The sequence below is a fragment of the Streptopelia decaocto genome (assembly GCF_964273445.1).
Source record: "Streptopelia decaocto genome assembly, chromosome: 10".
Classification (NCBI taxonomy): Eukaryota; Metazoa; Chordata; class Aves; order Columbiformes; family Columbidae; genus Streptopelia; species Streptopelia decaocto.
This window is the reverse complement of record NC_138665.1, coordinates 15,068,402-15,085,442: the sequence shown is the minus strand read 5'-3', so window position 1 is coordinate 15,085,442 and position 17,041 is coordinate 15,068,402. Positions and strand designations below refer to the sequence as shown.

The 17,041-nt window shown below is 38.2% G+C and overlaps 1 protein-coding gene across 1 annotated transcript; it reads right to left on the bottom strand.

Moving 5' to 3' along the window:
• Positions 1–1,392: 1,392 nt before the first annotated feature.
• On the bottom strand, positions 1,393–16,904 carry HTATSF1 (HIV-1 Tat specific factor 1). The gene is made up of 9 exons (XM_082061627.1): positions 16,510–16,904; positions 12,424–12,628; positions 12,079–12,126; positions 10,690–10,844; positions 9,043–9,206; positions 7,321–7,420; positions 6,737–6,826; positions 6,109–6,246; positions 1,393–5,722 (listed from the first exon to the last, which is right to left on the bottom strand). The coding sequence occupies exons 1-9, from the start codon at positions 16,681–16,683 to the stop codon at positions 5,441–5,443; spliced, it is 1,356 nt and encodes a 451-aa protein (XP_081917753.1). The 5' UTR covers positions 16,684–16,904; the 3' UTR covers positions 1,393–5,440.
• Between the last annotated feature and the right edge of the window lie 137 nt (positions 16,905–17,041).

Here is a 17,041-nt window from a genome sequence, read left to right as displayed (position 1 = left end):
AAGTGGGTAATTACAAACACTTACAAGAAGGAAAAGATCACCTGTCACCATCCCAGATAAACTGGACGACCAATTTTCTCTCTCTTCTTTGCCGGATCTCTTTAAATGACTACAGAAATCTTCCAAAAATAAAAATATCATTCTTGTTCTGTAAGGGCTGTAACAAGAAACTGATGGTTTGGTGTGTTGGTTTTTTTTGTGTTTTGTTTTGAGCTTTTGTTTTGTTTGTTTTTTTGTAGTAATTTTACAAAAACTACCAAATCACAGTCATTCCAAAAATACTGAATCAGTGTCCAATTTGTGTTTCAGCTGGAAAAATACACTGGGGAACTGGAGCCACCAAACTGGTGACATGATGTCTTTTATGTGGTGGCTGAAGAATTTATTTACTCACCCAGAAAGTAGGAGAGCACAACCCAATTCCCTCTGCCTAAATGCATATAAATCTACTCTCTGCCATCTCCCAGAACAACGTAACTACCAGGCTGGAAGATTTGCCAAGGCAGTGTTTAGTCTTTTATTGACACACACTCTGCATAAGCACATTTTCATTGTCAGACAGGCTGGGTTCCAGTCTATCAGCAGGGCAAGTGCCCTCAACATGTCTATCATTCATTCTTTGATCCCCTTTTCTAAACAGTTACATTTAGCAGAGGTTTATTCTGCTAAAGCTTTAGGTCTCATTCAAGAATCTCCTCTTAGGTTGGCGGTTAAAGCACTTAGAACCTTGTTAGATGGCATTGGCTTAAAGCTCCCGGGTGAACAACTCAAGAACTACTGGGTAAAAACGGGATTATCACCCGTGTTCCTTTTTAGTACAGGAATTGAAAGAATGGATTTCCAGTGCTTTTGAAGTATTCAAGGTGTCAAGACTTGAAATTCTGCATGTCATTAACAAATAACGCCCCCCACAATCTCAATTACAGTGATGGTGTCTGCAGTGATTCCCCCTGCTCCTTTTCATGCAGGGTCCATAAACACATCGAGCCAGAACAAAGTCGGAAATAAAGCCCACAACGAGGGAACAAACACCACGTGCTGCTGTGAGCTCCCCCAGTTCCAGCCACACGGCTACTGGGCTCCAGCTGGAAAGCTCCGACGTGTTCACTCACAGGCACCAAGCACAGGGCACCTCTTACCGGGGAAAAGGGTCAGACAAATACGCTATCTCACAACCCATCAGAAAAGGCTTTCGTTCACGAGTTTGTTTATTAAAAAGGTAGTATAAAACACAACCCCTTTAAGAAACAAAACTGAAGACAAATCAAGGGATTCTCGGATTCTGCCACAACTCTAGATATTATTCAAATATGATATTTTTGTTGGTTTTCTAAAGGATAAATGAGCAATTTAACTTACTAGAAGAAAATAACCCCTCAGAAAAATTCCAAGTCGACTTACTGAAAAGTTTAATCTAACAATATACTTTCATATTACAGAATGAGCAAAAAACAACTTGCTGCAAAAGATTTCATAATTCTATAAATATTTTACAGAACTTTCAGAGTATCCTGACAGTAAGACTTCAAGCCTTGTATAATGAGCACTGAAATACACACAAGCCAAATCAACACAAGTATGCAACTTACATAATTCATTTATCATACTGCAGTATGTTTCCTCAAATTCAGAAATAAAATAAAGAGTTTAAAATCCAATTAAAGTCTATATGTATATGTATTTTTTAAGAATTTGGTTCGGTTACACAGTTCAAGAATTCAGGGTATGAATATTGTTTCTACTGGAAAATCTAAAGGCAAGTTTGAGTTCCTATGAAGCATCCACTACCTTTAAGTTTTCTTCAGTGAATTAAGCTATGTATTCATAATTGTAAATAGATTAACATGTTTTAGCTAAAATGCACTGCATTTAACTTACTAATGATTTTAAGTGAATTGCAATCCTTATACAAAATGTAAGTTGTACGAGGGACTGAAATTCAATTAAAAAAAGTAATTAAAAAAAGTCAGCAGGAGAAACAGATAAACATTTTGATGCAAAATGAAACTAATTCTCTCTTTACAGCTGTATATGAACATTCGAGAACCTGCTACAACCTATGTACCTTTTCTTTGGGGCTTTTTGTTGAACCACAGAATCGCTGATGGATGCTCCAAACTCCATACAACCACCTTGCCAGCAAAACACTAAATAGCATTTGATTGTAAAGCAAACTACCAATATATCTTGAAGCTAAGCAACTGATTTTGTATTGCATGGTTAAATGATTATCTGTGCCGAATTATGCTGAAGTACCAGTTAATACTCTTTCCCTGCTGTTATATTAAACTGGCTTCACATCCATTTAGTTACACCGTGTGAATTAGTAGAAATAGCTATTTCTCTAGGTCAAAACTGAGCAACAACCATCATCCATAAATTGTTTCTAGTTACTCTTTTGATACCATACAGAAGGGAGGACTCTGCTTTTCTTAAAGCAAACCTCTCACCAAAAGCCATGGGATGAAGGAACATGCGGAATACTGGAACAAAGCCGAAGAAAAATTAGAAACGGGACAAAAAGTTTGATTTAGTCACTTCTAAGGAGTGACTCATTAGAAAGCACTTCCAGTTCAGAACAAATATAATGAAAATTACATTGGGGTTTTGACTTCTTACCAATTTATCTATGATGCTGCTCAGCCAGAAAACAATGGACCTTTAGAAAGCAACTCTGCTTGCTCAGCTTCAGATTTGTTACAATTTGGTACTAAACATTACTGCTCTATACTGGAAGATTTTCATAATCATACTTCAAAATAGTAATTTTAACTTTTGTGAAAAAATTTCCTTTATGTTCAGATTAATTTATAAAATTGGCATTATTTAAAAAAAGGAAAACATCAAAAGAATTCGGTCTCAGTGAAAATCTGCTGAAAAGAAAGTCACAGCTGCATTAACCTCTCCATAGACTATTAAATGCCTCAATAACTAAATGAATAGTTTATAAAAATATATTTTTACATTTTACTGGGGAATAACAGAGGTAGACAAAAGGAAAAAAAAACAGCTTGAGTATAATGCTGGACTTCAGAACAATGTATTTTCATGGAAAAACAGCTTTTATTTTCTTAAGAATCCTAGTTAATAGGAAAGCCAGTAAAACATTTGGTCTCAGTCTTTGTCAGAGCTCTACTTCAGTGAGAAGTCTAGAGGTAAAGGTAAAAAGACTTAACATCATGTTTGACTCCTGAAGCAAAGCCAATCCAATTTGTACATCAATTGGAGAGAGGAAGGTTACTGCACATATAATGATTTTTATCATTCAAAGTCTTTTTTCAAACACTAACCTTCTTTTTTATATCAATACCATGATAAGGCTTCATAGAACTGTACAATATTTATACATTTGTCAATAGTTACCCTGTATCAGGATCAATTCCACTGCAAAACTGGTGATTTAGCTGTGTAGTGTGTTATATGACTAGGCTCTCAAAAAAAAACAAGCTAACAAAACACAATAGCCTAACAGATCTAAACCTGAAAGAAAAAAAGGAGCACTGAAAGCAACAGCCAGCACACTAAATCACACGCATGTGCCAAAACCTTCAGCCCTCAAAGGTCTGTGGTGCTTATTTCCAATAAAAAGAACTGAGGCAGCACCAACACAACCCAGAGATGTAATCTGAATACACACCAGACCGTATTTCAGATTCCCTGAACTGGTCCAACACTTGTTATGCCAAAACATACAATTCACACGCTTGTAAAGATGAGAAAATGGTCTGTTTTAGCTGGCAAGGATTACAGCTCTTCTTTATCATGCAACGCAAAACTAGAAATATGTCATTCTAGCTTATTAACGAGCCCCCAGACTTTTAAACCCTGAATTCAAATACCATCTTTGTTTTAAGACCAGATATTTTTTTCAAAAAAAGATATAATGTATCACTACAGTGGCAAAGTGTTAACTTAGATGCTCTGGTTGGCATAGTTACCGATTTAAATCGATTACATATCAAAAAACAAAACAAACTTGCAAGTACCATATAGACTTCTGGAAAAAATAGATGCTAATCTCAGAGTTTTGGTAATCACAAAGTCAGAAAATACCAATTTTCAGAGTATTATGAATACTTTGGGATGGAAATATAAGAATTAGCATCTATGGTTTCTTACAATCCAATATGAATTTAAAAAATTCAAAAAATCCTTCTTACAAATGTGCACTAGTAACCATCCATATGAATAGCGTGCTACGAATCTAGCACCGATATTTAAACTGTTCAATGCCTATATCCGTATTCTTTTATCCTTAGGTATCAAGATAATGGGATTCTAAATTAAGAATGACTACGCACAAAATGGCTCCCCCAAATCTATTTTTGAAAGCCTGACACTTATTAAGATATCCAAAGTTAGAATGTCTTCTAAATCCTTGCTTTAGGAAATATTTCTATAAGGGCCAGCATTTGCTTTTTCCATATAAAAGAATATTATTTGAAAGCACATTTTCAAGTATTCTAACTTTTGCACTGTAGTTCAAGTTGTCAAAAATATTGGGAGATTCTCCCCACTTTGAAGGGCATATAAGGCTAAACTAAAATGCTGAAGAGAATTCACACTCATCATCTAACAAAGTTAAATGAAAACCTTTAATATTAAAGCAAAGACTAAACAAAGCCAACAACACGTCAATCAAAAGCCTATTTGCAAACCTACAGCATATAGACCATGAGAGTTAAAGATCAATCTGATTTCATTCTGGCCTAGAATGTGTGTGCTCGTGCATTTCTAGTCTCCTTGACATAACTCCAGCCTCAATGGAAGATCTAAACATCAACAGAAAATCTAAACAGGGGAAGAACAAAATAATTTGCTGAATGCCGGGATTTAATAATCTACCTTCACTCAGTTTTGCCTTATGTTGGCTACGGCAACCTTGTTTGTTTTCCACTTCAAGTTTTCAACTTGGTACTGCACTTTTCATTTGCTACTTAATGCATAGCAGCACATCCAATGCATTCACCCTATATGTGTCACACCATCTGCTCCATAAAATGATCCCAAGTTCTCAGGACAAGAATCCTTTTTAAGCGTGAGACATCAAGTTCCAAGGGGTACAGGAAAATTAACAGTAAAATCCACAAATCTTGTAATAGCTCTGCGTTACTTAAGTTACATATAGCTACATAAACTTAAGGGTTGGAACATATTTCACACTTACATAATGAAACACTGACAAGCATAGTTAGAACAAAAGAAGCCTGATGAGTTTTACTGCATTCTTGGCAACTTGAGTTACTTTACCTGAACAGCCAATTAATACAAACTTTTAGAACCTCATTAAATACTGCTTTTAATGAAAACTTCAAAGCACACAGTTGATGACACCCTAATATGCATTTATTCATATGAATGTTGTCTGCAGTCACCCAGAAGAAAGGAATAAACTCAAACATCACCCTAAAACCCATGCTTTCCTAAAGCATTAAAGACGTTATGTATCTGCTTCAGCATCACTGCCTGCAAGGCTGCTGTCTGTGGATGGAGCACCGTCTTCATCAACGCCCTCACCATTATTCTCCCTTTTATGGGCTTCATCATTTACATCCTGAGACGTGTCATTAACTTTTGAAGGTGATGTGCCTTCAGACTGTTTAACGCTACTTGTTGCAGAATCAGAATCAGCTGTAGGTTGCTGCTCCTTTCCATCAGGATCCTCTAAAAACGACCCCCACACCTTGAGCCTTTCTTCCCTTTCTCTTGCAGTCTCCTCCACCTATTAGAGATATGTTTATACACATCATTACAAAATCATACTTGTAAAAATTAGTATTTTTACAGAAAAAATTATACATTTATATAGCAGTAATCTCTTCAATAGGCCCTGTTGACTGTGAACTAATGATCTCTACATCCAGCAACTAACACTCTAAGTTGACATCTCCAACACAAAATTTTTAACGTTAAAAAAGTCCTTTAAATTTTTGCTAAACTGAATAATTAAGGATGATTTTTTTGAGACATCCTAGCAGTTTTTGATAATAACCAAGATGGGGCAGGAGTGGCAAGGGTATGGGGATGGGAACACCAAGCACCTCTCAAATTAAAATGTATTTTAAGTTTTGAAGAAAGATTTGATGAAACAGGACCACAAAAGGCTACCTGATAATCTGTTACACCATCCCATGTTTCAGCACTGAGCTGGCGGCCACCAAACCACCTTCCATGTAGAGTCAGCTTGCACAGATCAGCTTCATTTGGTTCTTTAAATGACACAGAAGCTACGCCATCAGGGTGTCGCTGTGAGGAGACAGAACCTTCATTTAGTAGCTTTCTAAATAGTGTATTTATTCCAAGACCTTTCAGATTGTCTTACCAAAAATAAAAAACAACCATCAGGATATCATTCCATCCTGAGCATACACAATCGTGTTGAAAAACTCAATCTGCAAGTTTAAAAATTTCTTCTGTTGGTACACAGACCAGACTTTTTGAAGACAGAAAACAAACGTTTCAGCTAGTTTATCTACAAATAAATGTATTTAGAAACTTTCAAACTTGTGACATGTATCCAAGTTATTGGGAAGAGTTTGCCTTCACATAGACTAAAGTAGTACGTGCTTATAAAATAATTTCACAAACAGTTAATAGGGGAAGATTAGGTCAAGTTTCCATGAAATAAAGATACAAAACCAAATAAATTCTCCATTCATATCTAAATAAACCTAAAAGTCTTGCACATTTACACATTACATCAATTCTCCCAACGTAACCTGTAAAAAATACGTACATCAAATATGAGAACCTTCTTTACTTGACCAAACTTTTCACACTCCGTCCGCAGATCTTCTCTGATCTCATTTAGGACTAAGGGATCCTCCTGCAATGCAATCAGTCACACAATTAGATTCAAGAGCAGCACTTCTCAGCTTTAGTTTTGCTCAATAACCAGTGGAATGCATCTGCCACTCCATTAAAAGCTCGTAAATTGTTATGCTGCATTTTCGAAGCCATTGGGAGCTGGCAGACAGCCTGTATTCAAATTTAATAAATGCTACTTATTAATAAGGCTTTTGTGCTGGCTTCTCCATTCCACCACAGTTACTGTCTCCTCCTCTTTCCATCCCAAAAGGAATATTGTCAGGATACACATAGTGAAAAAGGCCGATGCGATAAATATCTTTGTCTTGTTTTTTGGAAATAGGCAACTTAATTTTAAACAGTTACTTGGCACAGGAAAAGAAACCCTGCCCAAAAAAGGAGTTTAATTTTGTCCTCATCCTCCTAGAATTTTACTAAAATTCTTATGGTAGAAAGTTCAGGCAATGTTAATTATAACAGCACAATCTACAGTAGCAAATTGCATCTTCCTACCTCAAAGTCCTTTGGGTGAAACATATTCCTGATAATAACGATGCGTTCATGTCGCATTCGAGTTGCACTGTCTTTCTTCTCAGGCCTCCAATCCAGCTGTCTAATGAAATGAAGCAACAGTAAGAAGATATTGTTGCGGCTCTCTTCAGTTTCTACAAGTATTTGTTGAAAAAAAATCATTAATTTAGCATTTCCTGCAATACATCAACTAAAACATGTATTTTGACACAGAGTTAAGCTACTCTTCTAAAAAATGCAATAATCGTCCAGTTTTACCACTTCTACTATAAAGCAGTTGACATTTTAAGGTCTTAATTTATAGTTCCTCTATGAGCAATTATCTTAAGAATCAGAGCATTTTCTTAAACACTGAAAAAATAACCTCCAAGTTTTAATTCCTTCCTAATACCTGCTCAGACACTGAAACCAGCTGCTGCCGAGTATAATAAAAATGTCAATACTTTACCATTTTTTCCTAACTTGTTTTGTAAAAAAGGAGATCCACTGTTCCCTTTGGTAATATTTAACTGCTTTGATTTGGACAAACATGCAATAACACCTTGAGTCTTACACAGGCATTGCTGCAAGATGCATTTTGTTCCATAGTGTACAGAGCCAGTGCCACAAAGCAGCCATGGAACTCAGAGTGTCTGGTTCTATGACTTTGCCTTCTTACAAAAAAAATGGTACTTCTGGTAGAAATGCCTATTCATATCCTATTACAAACAAACAAAAAAAAGGACACAGTCACACTTCTAAATCTCAGAATCTTATACTTAGGGGGAAAAAGCCCTGTTCAAGTTCCTTCTTGTATCTGCTAGTTCAGCTTGGATTTTCAGTGAAGGTAGTAGCAAGTAAATTATGCTCTTCAACTCAAAAGGAACACCAACCAAAGTCAGTTCATTCCCACAAATTGCTGTCAAATGCAAGTTCATTATTTTCATACTTCTCTATCCACACTGCAGACAACTTATAGCAAGAACTGGCAACTTATCTCTGAGGCAGATACATTTCGAGCTGCTTTTATTTTAACTGACATCAAGTAGACTTTGTTCCTTTTAACTATGACAAAATACTTATGTATTACTATTTAAAATGTTTAGCGGAATGCCACTATCATTACAATATTGAGTCCTATATACTTCAACTTTTTTCTTCTTTAGTCTGCATCTTCTTGGTTCCAAAAGATAGAAAAACAATTTTTAAGTGACAAAAGCAACAAATCTAGCTACAATTGAAAAAACAGTATATCTTATACCAGAGAGGAAGAGAGGTCTGGGGGAATCTACAGAGGTATTTTAGTATCTGCACCAGCAGCTCTTGGCCTTTACAAGTAAAGTATGGTACAAACAATATGTGGACAGCTGGAGTGTCAATACCTTAAAACAATAAGCCTAGATATGGTGACAGGACTCACACAGTCTCACACACTGAGGAAAACAAGAAGTCTTATCTGCCCAGATTTGTGATACTTTCTTCTGTAACTGAAAGGACCTTGGTTCCCTATGTACTATTCTAATCTGTTAATTGCAAAGAAGTTCATTATGTCAACATTTAATTTAGGAGTTCCTCCCCTCCAAATGTGTATTAATTGAGCTCTTTTGCTCTCAGATAAGACTTCAATTTTTGCATAACTCTTAGCATCGCATTTGAAAGAAAGCAGCGCTTTACTAATGGCACTTAGAATTCAAGCAACGTTTTACTGAAATAAAAAATACAAACTTCTGCTGTTGAGACAACTTCTTCTTGTAGTCTTTACATTTCTTCTTCTTTTTGCTTGCATCATACTCCCCCTTCAGCTGAAACTTCGCAACTTCAACATGCAATTTATAGCCTCTAATTTCTGCCTCATCCAGAAGTCTCAATGCAAGTTGAACCGATTCTCTCTATTTGAAGATAAAACAGAACACAAGCTTTAAAGAACATGGCACAGTCAAATTAGTCCAATAATGTTTATTTAAGAATGTTTTGTTAAGAATCAATTCCCTGCCACTGAAAACCGTAATGCCCTATCTCTTCCAAGTCTCTTAACACACCATTAGCAATGTTTTCTTTATCAAAATCCAGTATTTGTTCACCACTGTTATAGAAGATTAATGCTCCGAAAAGCAACTGCATACATTTCATTCAAATATGTCCTAAAAACTAACCTGCAACAGTCAAACAAGCTGATTAAGGTAAAAGCGAGAACAAAAAATTTCAGGAGCCTGATTTTCTATAAAGCTTGTATCACTTTTTCAACAACAGCAGATGTTGAGGCTCTTCAGTAATGTTTAACGTTTTCCTAAAAGTCCTTTAGAGTGCAGACTGTCTTTATACCTGTGCACTAAACAGCCCTGAATACTAAAATTACAAAATTAGCAGAGACTGTGGGAACGGCAGGACGTGTGTTTTCAGCCTCCTGAATGACAAAGGAAGATCAATACTAACATGGCCATCCGGACAAATAATACTAATATGATTCAATCACAGCAACTAGTCAAAACATAAAGGGCCTTGGACAGGTTATACAGAAGTATGTTTTTTATGAGTGTAAGGAGTGGTAGCCCGGGCAGTGAGAATGATATCTCATGTCAGAACACTGCCTCCGTATGTATGACGTGTGAATGTTGGGCCTGGGCCTGTATGTTTGGAACAACGTTTTTTGAAAATAACATCCTGTTTAACCTCTTGGTGCAGGCCCATATCTGTAAAGCTATAAATTGAGAAAGGCTAATTACAGGCTCAGCTCCGCCTGACTCTGCTCTCGCTGCTAACAAGAACTCTGTGTCTGCATCTCTCTCTGCGTTGTTCTCAATCACCACACAGACTACAATGCAGTTGATTTAGTACTGCCTGGCACTTCTTGGCAGAATTAAAGCAGATTGCACTTGTAAGCACCAACTTTCCAAATGATTCACAAGTGAAACACATGAAGGAAATAGTACTGCAGCCTGAACTGTTACAGGTTAATACAGAATGCGAGAGGAGTTCTGAACCTAAACAGTTTTCAACTAAAAGCTGTAAATACAGAACTGTGTTTCTGTCTTGTTATTTCTGTATTCTTGGCCACACAGTGGCATGTTTTTAAAGTAAAAGGTGAAGAGGTCCCCCTTTTCACCTCATAACCACCAACAGCCAAGACAGGAACACGTGGAGACATGTTCAGCAGCTACTACAGACATTTTCGGGGGAGGAACGGGTAGATAAGAGCAAACAAATGAGGTGCACAAGCAGATAAGTGGGCGGTTCTGGAATAAACCTGTAAAGCAGACACCTAAGTTTTAAGTTATACTTGAGGTATTTCAAAAATCTTCTACTGTGACTGTGAAACAGTGGCCATAGGGATCTTCAATGGGAAGAAAAACTGCATTTCAGTACACCACTGACCTTTAGATAGCAACAGAGGCCATCTCCTTTAAGATTTCCTTCCTTATCTTTGTAAAGCTTGATTTTGTGTTCTTCTGTCTGAGGATCTCGCATAATTATACCACATTTTGACATGACTTGTACAAATTCATCTTTTGTAATGTCTGGAGGTAAACCTGCAAGATGAATTAAAAGAGAAAGCTTGATGACTTTCATTTTTTTGAAACCTCCTGAGAGCAAAAACCCCAGTGTTTCTTTAAATGGAAGGTATCAAACTTAAGGATGAAATTTTACATACATACTAAGAAACCACTGTCCTTGGAATCAATATTTTTGGCGTTACCTTTTAAACATTACTTCATACTAACATTTTGAAAATCCTTTCACTTTTTAATAGTTGTAACATACAGCAATATTTTTGTGCTCCCTAATACGTAGGCTTAGAGTTTTAGTGCTATACAAGATTCTGGCATTGCAGTGACACAATGGCCTACATGAACCTAACTATCCTGCCCATGTTCTACTGCACCTCTAGGGATTGAAGACAAAAAAACCCCAACCTATAAACAGATGACTATATTCTCCATACACAAGTTCAACAAAAAAAAGCAACTGATAATGTATGGAGTTTTCAAAGTCTTAACTTTAAATTGAGGACAATTAAAAAAAAAAAAAATAAAAAACCAAAACAAATGGAGAATAAAATTATGTGAATGTTCCATGCTAGGTTGGCCTGGATGAAGATTTCTGAGAATTCAGGTCCATTAATTTCTGTGGCTGCTCAGAATCACCAAATGTGCTTTTGTGTATGCACCTAAAGATAACACCCCAACATCCAAAAAAGGTAGAGAATTAGCATAATAAATGCACAGATAGTTTCACTTGAGCTTCCCTGTTACTTGCTCATTCTAGTTCCAACTTTTTCTTTTATTTCCTGTTTCTTCCTTCTTATCTAGTAACTTAATTATGTATTTATAAAATAAAATAAAACAAAACACAAAAAAACATATTACATGATCAGTTTAGTCAATGCATTATCTTATTATAATGTTGTTCTCAGTATCCTGCTCCTTAGAAACTTGCAGAAATTGTTTTTCTTGGCTGTAGCTTGCTTAAAAAAAACAACCAAACACCACCACCAAACAAAAACCACAAAAAACCACAAACTAGTGACTTCATTGACACAGCTCACAGACTATAACATTTAAAAGATAAAAGCATGGAATATGTCCCTTGTATTACTTTCCTACATCTGCAATTTAAAGGTCACAAGACATTATGTAATCAGGAACATAATGTTAAGTAGCTTGCAAGTGGCAGACTGACTAGGTAATATTCAAAGTCAGTGAGAGATATATGTCTCCTTTACCATTTTTAACTCAAAGTAGATAAGTAAAAGCTATCACTTACCAGTCACATAAACATTTGTGTTTCTGTCTTCTTCGACATGAAACCACCCTGCAAAGAAAGTTTCATTTTAGTTATTAAACATGGGAGCATATGCTAATGTTCACATTCCATGAGATTTCTAAGAATTTTTGCTTGCCCACATGAAAAGCTCTTAATACACCTTAATTTGCTTTTCTTCCACCTATTGTATGGACTCAGTAGGATACCCATGAAGTACTATACAATTCCAAAATCATTCTCGGAATCTGTATCTTTGCTGTAGACGGTAACAATGAACAATTGCCAATTTCCATTCAGTACTACACAGGTTGCAACCTACACAGAGGGAAACCCTTTGTCACTTACCTGGCTCAAGCTTCCGTTTTTCTGCTTTTTGTTTTGGATCTGTTTGCTGTGGTCCTTTCTCATTTGCTGGTGGTTGTGCTCCTGTTGTCTTCGAACTTACTGGTTGCTTACTTTCAGTTGCTGTGCCAGAAGTGGATGAACTGTCTGTATCATCTGCATGGAAGCCATAGTTGGCATGATATGTTGCCAGGAAATCTTCTGTTATCTGAAAAGATATTTGGAAAATTAATCCAAAATTTCAAAGAACTGCAAATTTGGGTTTGTAAGTGTTTTATTGTGTTTTAGAAATTATCTTCATTAATGATGTCCATTTTCTAATCTAGCAACAGAGAAAACAACAGTATTTTTAAACTGGTTTAAAATCATCTTTGTAAAGCTACAAGCACAACAAAAACAATCAGTGTGATTCTGTTAGTTCAGGTATTACCGGAACTGGACTAACATCCTAATTCCAAGAAGTTTTAAACAAATATTTCACTGGTTCTGCTCTTTCTCAAGCAAAGCTTTCTGGTGCCAACATAAATTGGATTTGTCTGAAGGACAGAAACCAAGCACTGCTGATAGCATGGAAGAGACAAAGTGACACTGAAGGGAAGCCAACAACTTATCCAGAGATGATGAATGACTGACATTTGTAGGCATCTGCCTTTTCATAGAAACAGTTTCAGAGATGACATATATTTGTGTTGACAGACAATAAATATTGCACATAGAGACATATCTTAACGGTGTTTACAAGGCCAAACACTCTACCTTATATCCTCCTAACAGATAAATAATTAGCTCAGTCTTTTCTAGAGAGAGATTATATTTGCATAAAATGTAAGATTGTGTTAGTCTCTAAATGATAGGCATTAGCCAAACACCCACCCTACAAATTACAGCCAGTATTTCCAGCCAGGTAAATATTAATACTAGCCACAAGCAGTAACATGAAAAGAGACAATACATCAGAGCTGATTTTGCTGGTATCACTGCACTATGAAGTGCTTTCTGAAGTTACACACTCTGAAACAATTTAATCCCAAAGCTGAGCCTTAACCTTTGAAAATTTTATCTGACTCTGATCTATGCTGCACCTGCTTCATTCGTATTCAAAAGGGAACAAAAAATGTCAGAGAGCTTTTGTAAGAGAGTGGCACAACGGACAGCAGTAAATGTCAATGACAAGAACACAATCTCGTATCTTCCATAGTGATTTGAAGCTTGATGTTTCTGCTCTAAGTTTTTATTATGAAAAATAAAAAATGCAGAATCGACAGTAACAGGTTTGTCATGAATAACACAAGAAGCTGTGGAGCCTCATATAACTTAAAAGTTTTGCACAAAACAGCTTCTACACTAAACAAGATTTGCAACACACCTCGATCAGGAATGTAAGCAGCTGCTCTTACAGACATGACACAAGAGAAAGGAAGAGCTCAACCACTTTCACTGAGGGAAACAATACTCCATGTTCTAATACGGTTCATTATATTTGACACTAGCGATCTTAGCAAATGCTGAGTTTCACAGCTGACGAAATCCATAGAGTTAAATTTTTAAACTTTCTGCTGAACAATATTAATTATTTTCATCTGAGAACTTACTGATATATTAGTGATTAAACCTGCAACAACCAGCCACCTTCCTGCAGCAGTATTGTTTTTCAGCTTCAGGTGGAACCGCATTCTCATGTAAAGCTAGGTTTATTCTTAGCGAATTACCTACTATGTCAAATTTTGCCCATCAATAACAACTTCTTTTTCCATAATATGCTATCATCCTACCATATTTACCATCACAACTGTTTCATTTTAAAATGTATTTTTGCAAGCATAAATGAATGTATACAAGTATAAAGGCTTTTACTGGAACTTATGCCAAAGCATGCCTGCATGGAAAACAAGGACTCAGAACTTCTTACTTGGGGCTTCAATCCAGATCTGGTGGAGAACATCACAGAATGAGATCAGTTCTATGTCCATACCCACACAGTTGTACAGTGTTTGGGGCAATTAGGCTTATAGGAAAAGAAATATAATAATACAGGACATGCTAGCATGTAATTAACTGCTGGTTCCACTGAAATGGAAAGGAATAGATTAACCAACCGAAGAACAGACACTGTGCTTACAGAAGACACTCGATGACTGTTTCTTCATAGCAAGTGATGAATGAAGGCAGATGAATTCAATGTGATTTGTGCTAAGTGTGTAAAGTACTATAAAAAGTTGGTCTCCATCAATATAGTACCACTGAAAGAAAAATCATTAAATAATACACAAATTTCCTATCACTTCTATGAAATACTTGACTGTCTCCAAATTTTTCTGAGCAATGTTGACAGTCAAACAACTTTCTGCTCTGCTTTGAAGTATGCTTTAGCAGAAGTTCAGCAGACACTCTATTCCCAAAACAGAGTAGCAGTGCAATACTAACCTGCAGATGATGATTACTTAGACTAGTCAGAATAATCTTTTATCAGAGAACAGAGATAAGGAATTTTATTACTGCTCATAGAATAGAGAAAGAACTACAACTTCTGGCTCCTGAAGTCTCTTAAATCTATTTCGATAAAACACTGTTCAATAATCATCAGCAAAATGAAGTAACCTGAGATACTATCATATCTAGCTCAGTGACCTATCTATAACATATACCGCTTCATAATTATTCTATACCAACTTTTACTATACATCATATTCACTCAGGAACTTTGCTGCTCCCATATAATCTCTCTAACCATGAATGTTATCGCCACTCCAAGATGGAAATTTGGGATAAGAACAAGCATTTAGGAAAGAAAAAATGCTCCTAAGAAGAAGAGGTAAATAAAAAAATGAAACCAAAAGAACCCTTTTAGAAGTTACTGTGCTTACTGGATATAGCACTCCCCAGGGAGCCAGGGTTCCTCAGTTCTCCCACTGCTCCACTTTGCGAGTCTGGATTTTTGACATGTTTTTACCCCTCTGTAAGGCATCTGCTACATGGACACCTTTCTAGGTTTACACACATATAAACTTGGCTCTACTAGGTTCACTCTCGATTCTCTGAATTACAATGAATTGATAGTCACAAATAAGAACTGGCACAAGACGGAACAAGACATCTTCACACATGCATCATTTTTAGATAGTAACAAAAGAGGAATATACTACCCCCTTTTCATCTAGAGCTCTTAACAGACTAGTTCACATCTTCACTGCCAAGAGAAGACAAAGATCACCACAGCAACTGTGATAAAGAAACCAAAACATGCCAGAGGCAGTACCAATTCGTTAAGATCCACAAATATAACTGTGACTTCATGCCAGGCCTGAGCAATTCTACAGATTCACATCCAAGGAGAAAAGCCAACCTACAGCTCTTCATAACAGAGGAGCAGAAAAGCAGGTTAGGGATGGAGACACCACCAGCTGCTGTGGGTTCACCTGGAAAAACAGGGTGTTTCAGTGCTACATTGATTCTGCAGCAGTTATTTGGCCAAAGAGTGAGACACCTCCATGGTGAAGAGACCAAACATTACCTGTTCTTCATTTTCACCCTTCCTCAGAAAAACTCCAGGGAAAGAGATGCCCCCGGGCAGTGGGCAGGAGGAGGAATAAGCCCCCACAGAGGGCCACAGTCATAAAATGTCCTGAGTTGGAAGGGACCCACAAGGATCATTGAGTCCAACTCCTGTCCCTGCACAGGACAACACCACAGTTCACACCGTGTGTCTGAGGACATTGTCCAGTCTCTTCTTGAACACTGCCAGGCTTGGGGCCGTGACACCTCCCTGGGGAGCCTGTTCCAGTGCTTCAGCACCCTCTGGGGGAAGAACCTTTTCCTGATGTCCAACCTAAACCTCCCCTGGCACATCTTCCTGCCATTCCCTCAGGTTTTGTCGTTGGTCACTAAAGAGTTCAGCACCTGCCCCTTCCCCTCCCCTTGTGAGGAAGCTGTAGACACGATGAGCTCTCCCCCCAGCCTCCTCCAGGCTGAACAAAGCCAGTGACTTTAGCCACCCCTCATACAGCTTCCCCTCCAAACCCTTCACCAACTTCGTAGCCCCACAAGTCAGGCGAGGAGGCTGCTCCTCACAGCGGCCTCTCCCGCACCCACCTTGGGGAACCAGGCCTTCTTCTCCCGGTCCCACTCATAGGCGGCCCCATCGGCCGGGTCTACATAGGTGAAGGGGTCGGACTCGCCCTCGCCGCCGGGCTCGGCCTTGGCCTCGTACTGCTGCTGGAGCTGCAGCTGCCGGTAGAACTCCTCGTTCCCGTCCTCACCGCTCATCCTGGCCCGATCGGCGGGGCCTGGGCGCGGGGCAGCGGGGCGGGCGGAGACAAAACGCCCGCACCGGGCCCGGGGCCTGCGGGGCTGGGCACCCGCCGCCGCCTGAGGGGCCCGCTGGCCCCGCCCCTCCCGCTGGCGGCGCTGGGGAGCGCGCGGGCCCTCTCTGCCTCACGCAGCCGGTGACCGTCCCAGAGCCCCGCAGCGCGCAGGAGCGGAAGCGCCTTTCCCACCCCTCGGCCCGCATACGATGCTTTTTTTCTCCCTCCCGCCCCCATCCACGGCGCAACCACTGAGCCGCCGCCTAGCTGATTACGTAGAGAGCGGCGGAGCCAATGAGAAAAAGGGCGGGGGCCTATTC

Coding starts and splice junctions, on each gene's coding strand:
- HTATSF1 (XM_082061627.1), bottom strand. CDS start 16,683: ATGAGCGGTGAGGACGGGAACGAGGAGTTCTACCGGCAGCTGCAGCTC. Junction 12,127..12,423: donor AAAACGGAAGCTTGAGCCAG/GTAAGTGACAAA, acceptor CTTTCTTTGCAG/GGTGGTTTCATGTCGAAGAA. Junction 5,723..6,108: donor ATGGTGTAACAGATTATCAG/GTAGCCTTTTGT, acceptor TATCTCTAATAG/GTGGAGGAGACTGCAAGAGA.